This window comes from Bos grunniens, chromosome 5, assembly GCF_055505025.1.
Source record: "Bos grunniens cultivar Pamir isolate PY7600 chromosome 5, Bosgru_T2T1.0, whole genome shotgun sequence".
Lineage (NCBI taxonomy): Eukaryota > Metazoa > Chordata > Mammalia > Artiodactyla > Bovidae > Bos > Bos grunniens.
The window spans coordinates 25,861,515-25,869,935 of NC_141169.1; the positions used below are offsets into that span (position 1 = coordinate 25,861,515).

An 8,421-nucleotide genomic window follows, 5' to 3' on the forward strand; every position below is an offset into this window, starting at 1 on the left:
GTCTCACTTTTCAGTAGAGTTATTATTAATACGTTGAGGCAGATTTTGAGATTTATGTCAAAGCATACTACTGAATGGAATTCAGTGAAAACTGTTGGGTAATTTAGGTTTGTTACCTATTATAGCAAGGATTGAAAAATAGAATCTTACATCTTCATTCAGGTCTTTCAAACTTTTTTATTCATATAATAACAGTAAACATTTACTCAGAACCTTTGAGTTTACCAACCTTTGTACATAATTGTTAGTTTTTCTCAATTCTTTCCTACACACCCTTGTTAGGTAAGTACCTTTTACTTTCACTTAACAGGTGAGAAAGCAAAGCTTAGATTTAAACACTTGAGGTCTTCCTAAGCTGGAGAAGCTGGATTGGTGGTTAGTGTTCTATGGACCTGTACATTTTCTCTGCCCACTTGTGCTACTTAGTTCTCCAGGCTTTCTCAGTTTGATTTGTTTTTATTTTTGTATAACTGCCTGGTGAGTACTGAATTGGTGCTTTCTTGAAGTAACCCTGGAATTAATTTTGTCATTTTGAAACATTGATTATGAATGCTGTCTAGGGACTTGAAGTTCTGCTTTCATTAGAGCCCATCATTTTGTTTTTCTGTTAATTAGCAAGGTTAATTAATAATGTAGATGCTATAAAGTAGGTAATATGACTGATAATTAAACACAAATTTTCTCTTTCAGGTAGGATTATCGATTGTGCTTTTACTGTCACTTTTAATCCCAAATATGATACATTATTAAAAGCTGTCAAAGATGCCACTAACACTGGAATAAAGGTATGTGAACTGTAAGCACCATCTCATTTAATATATTTTGAGCACTTTATAGCCTGTTTAAGGACTTCGGGTTATGTAAGGCTGGTGTACCACCCCTAGGGTTTTAAGTGAGTTATTGTAGTACAGTGTATGGAAGGCTTTTATAGGTGAAGTTATTTCTGATTGTCCCTTATTTTAAGATATTAGAAAGTTCCTGTAAAATTCTCTACCTTGAGTAACAGAGTATATGTGATTCTATTCTTAGTGTGCCGGAATTGATGTTCGTCTCTGTGATGTTGGTGAGGCTATCCAAGAAGTTATGGAATCCTATGAAGTTGAAATAGATGGGAAGACATATCAAGGTATGTTATCTAAAAATGCATCTTATTTTGAAATGTCTTAATTTGGCAGAAATAATTTTGCAAGATGGTGTTGAGTGCTTTCTTTGGGTCAGCTGCTGTATCTTTCTCTCTTGGAAATTGAGAATATAAAGAGGGGAAACAAGGGAAATGGCCTGTTCGTGGTAGGAGTTCTGTGGTAGCTAGTTGCTGGGAACTGTTAGTCTACTCTGGTTGCTGTTAAGACATGGGAGGATTTATCCCAGGGTGACCAGATGTAGGCTAGATTTTCTGTGACTAGTTACAAGGCTCAGGCAGAAGTAAGAGGCCGTTTCCATTGATGACTCCTCCCCTCTATTTTTATGTTGAATTCAAAATTTAGAGACCAATTAATTCCTTGTGTTAATCCCTTCCTTTAATGTTTATTCCCTTTGCTGTCTAGTCTTTCACAGCCATTGCCAATCTACACAATCCCAGAGTCATTGTGCATTCTGGTGTTGTCAGTCTAGCCTTTCTCCACTTCCCAGGGTCTATCCAACCACTTTCCAGCCACCATTCTCCTTCCTAATCTATGCTCATTGCTCTCTGTGTCTCTTAAGAACTTCCCTGTGGAATATTTCCTACATTTCCTTTAACCAAATCGCTACTCTTCCTTGTAGTCTGAGGAAGCATGGAGACTCTCATGCTCCTTGCCCCTCAGGAAACTCATATCATTCAGTGTCCTTTGCATTCCCCTGCTGATACTTTTGGACTGGGGTGTCTCTCCCAACCGCCCAGTGTTTCTTTCCTGTAAGGCTTGATGGTGCCTGTCCTTGTTGCTCTCTTGCAGATCCTTAAACCTATGAACATCTGTACAAATAACAAATTCTTTAAAAAACTTTTTTTTTAATTTTTATTAATTTTTACTTGTTTTTTTTTGGTTGCAGTGAGTTTTCGTTGCTGCCTGCAAGCTTTATTGCGGTATACTGGCTTCTCATTGTGGTGGCTTCTCTTGTTATGCAGCACGGGCTCTAGGCGTGCAGGCTTCAGTATTTGTGACTCTCGGGCTTAACTGCTCCATGGCATGTGGAATCTTCCTGGCCCAGAGATAGAACCCATGTCCCTTGCATTGGCAGGAGGATTCTTACCCACTGCACCACCAGGGAGGTCCCACATGAAAAATTCTTAAGGCTTCTCACACATGGATGGGAGGTGTTAAGAGCTAATGAAGAAAACTTGCTTTGGAGTTAGGCAAGTCTATCTTTGAGCTTAGATAACTTCTTTTTATTTTTTGGTTAAAAAATTTTTTTAATGTATTTATTTTTAATTGAGGGATTAATTGCTTTACAGTATTGTGTTGGTTTCTACCAAACATCAACATGAATCAGCCATAGGTTTACCCATTTCCGCTCCTACTTGAACATCCCTCCTACCCCCTTCACCCTACCCTTCTAGGTTGTTATCTAGCCCTGGTTTGAGTTCCCTGACTCATACAGCAAATTCCCACTGGCTGTCTGTTTTACATATGGTAATATATGTTTCCATGTTACTCTCTTCATCCATCTCACCCTCTCCTTCCTCCCCCCTGCAGCTGTGTCCGTAAGTGTTCTCTGTGTCTGTGTCTCCATTGCTGCTCTGCAGTTAGGCTCATCAGTACCATCTTTAGATAACATCTATAACTTTGACTGTAATAGTATTCATGATACCATGTTTTTTGTTTTGTTTTTGAGAAATGTTAATCTTACGACATGCCTGGAATTTATTAGTATTTAAAAAATAGTTGTTGTTTCCCACCCCCAGTTTTGGGATTGGTCCCGCAACAAATAATACTTAAGTTTCTCTCAGATTATCTTTCCCTTCCATTTTCTCCTTATTCTACAACCTTGGTTGGAATGTGGTCTGCCTTTCAAGGCACAGTAGGTGACAGTTTGACTTAAGGTTTAGTCACCACATAACAGTTTCTAGGGTGAAATGTTGAAATCTTTAATATCTACATTCTTACCTCTTCCACTAAGCCGGTGCAGCATTTTAGGTTCTATTCTTTCAGCATCTGCTTTTTTTTTCTCTTTTGTCAGTTATTGTATTGATCAGGGTTCTTAGCTGCTGCTGCTGCTAAGTTGCTTCAGTTGTCTCCGACTCTGTGCAACCCCATAGATGGCAGCCCACCAGGCTCCCCCATCACTGGAACTCTCCAGGCAAGAACACTGGAGTGGGTTGCCATTTCCTTCTCCAGTGCATGAAAGTGAAAAGTGAAAGTGAAGTTGCTCAGTCTTTTCTGACTCTTAGCGACCCCGTGGACCATAGCCTACCAGGCTCCTCCATCCATGGGATTTTCCAGGCAAGAGTACTGGAGTGGGTTACCACTGCCTTCTCTGGTTCTTAGTTGAGGGTAGCAGAATTCATTTTTACTAATTTAAGCAGAAAGAGTATAGACAGATCATGACATTTAGAACATGAAGAAATGAACTACAGGCTGAACTTTAAGAAGCAATTTCCCTAAACCACGTAACAGAACCAGGCTAGGCCATCAAGGGAGTGGAAACTATAGAATTAGAAAATAACCGTGATAGCTGTTGATTCCAGAATCAGCCTGCCACTGTCCACAGCCTGTATACCTTGAGCCCTGCTTCTTCTATGTAACTTGGTTATATGTGTTAGGTTGGGATAGCTAAGAAATGTTTTTAAATATGTTTTTGGTTGGTCTAGGGGGTCAGTTTGTTTGGTCTTGGGGAATAGTAATGCTTGCTGAATTTTAAAGCACATTTAGCTTGTCATTTTTATAAGGAAGACTTTTTTAAAAAGCCAACTGAGAGTCTTATTTTTCTGCACCACCCCTAAATTTGTAATATGCTTATCATTGCTAAAGATTTGGGGGAAAAATAACAAACTCTTGCTACCTAGTTCTGCCCTAGAAGAAAGGTAACTCACACTGGATTCTGTAGAAAATTCTAATACTGTAGAACTCGATTTTTTTTTAAAGTTTCTATTGTGGAATATAACAAAAACTGAAAATACACACAATTTAAAAACTTGAATTAAACAATTGTAAAAGTTATGTTACCTCACCCCTTGAGAAATAGAATATTGCCGTTACAGAAGCCCCCCGGCTTTATATACCCCTTCTTGGTTACATAAGACTTCTTCAAATAAGCCATTGTCTAAAGATTTGCATTTCCTTTTATCTTTACCTAATTATGCATCCCTAAACATTTAGTATATTATGCTTAATTTTGAATTGTTATGTGTACGTGTATATCTATAGGATTGCACCATATCTATATAATTGTGCCTTTTGTTCATTTGGTTGTATCTCAGGTCAGTATATCCCTAGCTTTTCATTTTTATTGTTGAATAAGTGTTCCACTGTGTAAAGATACTCACAGTTTGTTTATTCTGTCATTGATTCTAGGACTTTCGGGTTGTGTCGATTTTCTTTTTTACCACTTGAAATGTTGATGTAATAATAAAATTTAGGGTTTCTTAATACTGTCGTTTTGACACAATCCTCATTTTCAAATTACCTTTTGGTTCATAACCATAATAATACATATTTTTCTTGTTTGTAATGCTTATATACATGGTATTGTATGCCTAGATGGATTGTAGATGGTCCATAGATAGACCCCCATTATGTCCTCATCACATAATTTATTCTTTTTCCATTATTTTCCCTACTCCTGGTTTTTAATCTGTAACATTGCAATAAATAACTTTATAACCCTCTAGTTTTCCAGTTTGTATTTAACTATCTTAATGTGGGGTTGGGCTTTCTGGTAGCTCAGCTGGTAAAGAATCCACCTGCAACGCAGGAGACCCAGGTTTGATCCCTGGGTTGGGAAGATGCCCTGGAGAAGGATATGGCAACCCACTCCCAGTATTCTTGCTTGGGAAATCCCATGGACAGAGGAGCCTGGTAGGCTACAGTTCATGGGGTCACAAGAGTTGGACACAACTTAGCGACTAAACCACCAGACCACTAACGTGGGGTTATTTAGTAGCACCAAACCTGATTTTTAAGTAAATGCTTGAACTCTGTACCAAAGGCCAAGAGATCTGTTTGTGCCTTGAAACCCTGAATACATTTTTTTTCTATTATGCCAGTGAAACCAATCCGTAATCTAAATGGACATTCAATTGGGCCATATAGAATACATGCTGGGAAAACAGTGCCCATTGTGAAAGGAGGAGAGGCAACAAGAATGGAGGTACGTATGCCATTAGCACTATTCTTCTGTCAAGCATTTTGACTTTTCTTTTTCTTCTGAACTATGAAGCTAGTAGTAGTTGAGTATATAGTAGTTGAGCAAAATTAACTTGCCACTGATACTAACCCCAACAGGAATTGGGCTGTGTGAGTGTGCAGGTTGTGTCTGGTCACACTGGGGCTCAATTGGCTGTGCAAGTGAGGCATGTCAGAGGTTTAGTCGATACTTGATTATTTATTGAGCATCTTGTTGGTACCAGTCTCTTTAGTAGGCACTGAGATGTATAATAGTAGTGAGCAAAATTTCCTGCTCATGTAAAGTCTACGTTCTAATAGACAACACAGAGATCAAAAGTGCTAAGGAGGTAAATCAGGAAAAGGCAGATAAGGACTGCCAGGTGTGTGATTTCTTACACTAACTGGGGAATACCTCAGCCTGAAGTTAAGATGGGAATTTTAATTCATTCTCAATTTTTCTTCGTTTCCCTTTACTCATATATTTTTAGGAAGGAGAAGTATATGCCATTGAAACCTTTGGTAGCACAGGAAAAGGTGTGGTTCATGATGATATGGAATGTTCACATTACATGAAAAATTTTGATGTTGGACATGTGCCAATAAGGTGAGAGGCTATTCGTTTTATAAGATTGATGAGTTTCTCTTCCCAGTTAACAGCATTTTAAAATGTGTGATGGACATCCACAGTGGTACATTCATAAATGCACAGTTCTGTAGCCTAACAATAGTCTGTAAACAATTTCTATAATTCAGCAAAAAAAAAAAAGAAGCCCTATTAGAAATGTTAACTGAGATGAAATGATCTAAGTATTCTCTTCATATCTTGTTTCCAATAATTGTAATAATTACAGATTATTATTTTGCTGGCATTCCTAGGTTTTTGTTACTGTTTTTGCCGTTGGTAAACTTTGTATTTTTATTTACTTTTTAAAAACTTTTGGATATGATTGAAGCATCTTCTTTATGATCAGATCTTTTTCAGTTTGATGCTGAAATTCCCCCCAAAAGGGGAATTCCCACCTTAATATTATTGATAAGTTTGTACTTGAAATTTAACACTGCATACATAGACATACAAATATAAGATAACCTTCATCTGGTCTCCTCTCCATCTGCCATCTGTAATTGAGTATTCTACAGTCTGGTTTTTGGAAGTTGAAAGAGGCAGCAGAGAGAGTTTTTTGAACTTTAATTACTAAGTAAAGTCATAGTTCTGAGTTTTCCTTAATGGGGGAAATGAGTTGGTAACTTATTAGCCAACTATTAATCTTTCACGTTTCTCTTAGGCTTCCAAGAACAAAACACTTGTTAAATGTCATCAATGAAAACTTTGGCACTCTTGCCTTCTGCCGCAGATGGCTGGATCGTTTGGGAGAAAGTAAATACTTGATGGCTCTGAAGAATCTGTGTGACTTGGGCATTGTAGACCCATATCCACCATTATGTGACATTAAAGGATCATATACAGCACAGTTTGAACACACCATACTTTTGCGTCCAACATGTAAAGAAGTTGTCAGCCGAGGAGATGACTATTAAACTTAGTCCAAAGCCACCGCAACACCTTTTATTTTCTAAGCTTTGTTGGAATACATTATACCAGATTTAATTTGCAACATGTTGTCTTAACAGTGGACTTATGTAATACTTTTATCCATGTTTAAAAAGGAAGGAATTTGATCAAAGGCAAACCATTTAATGCCATTAACCAAGGAAAAAGCTTCCAGGACTTTGAAATGTTAACCATTTTCTGTCTGTAAAGCTCCAAATAGTTAGGAATGACTTATACATTTTGTTTCAAACACCTAAGAGATGCTTTTCAGATATTTATATTGCCATATTCTTAATTGAATGCTTTGAATTACTACATCCAGTTCTGCGCCTATATACCCTCTGGTATTGCTTTTTAACCTTCCTGGAATCCATTTTCTAAAAAATAAAGACATTTTCAGATCTGAGAGCTATATTTCAATGTCTGTGGTTGTAATTCTGTATAGGAAATAGTTTAGCATAGTATAATGTAGGAAAACGTAGAGCCTTTTGTCTGGATTGTAGACCCTCACACTGAAAGTTTTATTCTGACTGAGTGGCTAAAACAAGAACTATACATACATAAAGTGGGAGGACAATTTTCATAAGTTAATATACAGCTCTAGGAATATTTTGCCTTTACTTTTTTTAGGACAGTATTAATGCTTGTCTTTCATTTAACCCCTTGATATTAGAAAGATATAATTAAAACATAACTTAGTAGGAACATTGTGCCAACTTAAAACCTTGATTTACTAGCATCTCAACATTTAGATCCTTTGTCCAGTGGTAGTAGTTATTGAAAAATGTATTTAGCTTACTCAGTAAGCCAAAGGCACACTTAAAACCACACAAAGAAAAACAGTACTTTCCATGTTTAGATCTCATTCTAGTTATTTCGGTTACTATGCTTTTTCATTATGAACCAGATTTTCTAGCACCCTGCCCCTGGACTGGCTTGAATTCATAACATCATGGGTGGTATTTCACTTGCAGGAAGTGAAGTTACAGTGACACTCATAGCTAAGTACATAAGTTGAATGTAAGATGCCAAATATTTGAACTGAACCCCACAGTTCTTAAACAGATTGCTTGAATTCTGTGTGAATGATTTGTTGGGAATGTTCCCACATAATTTCAAAATTGTTGTGTACCAGGGTAAAGCCTTAATTTGTATATGCTGTAGCACAGATTGCCTTGGGGATGCTGTTTAGTTTGTGTTGTGTTTAACGTTTTTCTCATAGGAGAAACCTGACTTCTGTACTAAATCATTTACTATACATTTAAAAAGCTGCTCTTTCATATTTGAGCTACAAATGAATGTTACCTTGTGGGATACACAGCCTAGGTTTTAGCTATATGAGCCATGTTTGTTATGGTGCTAATGTTCAATAGCTACCTTTGAATAATTTTTTTCCATTTCCTGTGATGATGGGCAAGTGGCAGAGCTCACCAATTCACGCCTGGACATGTTACAGGGCTTGGACCCTCCAGCTAGCTCTTTTGGGGCTTTGGTGGGAAGTATAAAGTATTTTTATTTCTAAACCCAAGAACTTTAGAACTGAGTCAAACAAGATCTCTAGCAGTA

The 8,421-nt window shown here is 37.3% G+C and overlaps 1 protein-coding gene across 1 annotated transcript in view; it reads left to right on the forward strand.

The window, feature by feature from the left end:
• The window catches only part of METAP2 (methionyl aminopeptidase 2), a 30,745-nt gene extending 23,476 nt beyond the window's left edge, over nucleotides 1-7,269 (forward strand). Inside the window, exons 7-11 of the mRNA XM_086399163.1 lie at nucleotides 691-785; nucleotides 1,030-1,126; nucleotides 5,183-5,286; nucleotides 5,792-5,907; nucleotides 6,590-7,269. Coding sequence (XP_086255289.1) covers nucleotides 691-785; nucleotides 1,030-1,126; nucleotides 5,183-5,286; nucleotides 5,792-5,907; nucleotides 6,590-6,842 — 665 coding nt within the window. The 3' untranslated portion in view covers nucleotides 6,843-7,269. The remainder of the gene's footprint in view (nucleotides 1-690; nucleotides 786-1,029; nucleotides 1,127-5,182; nucleotides 5,287-5,791; nucleotides 5,908-6,589) is intronic.
• The last annotated feature ends 1,152 nt before the right edge of the window (nucleotides 7,270-8,421 follow it).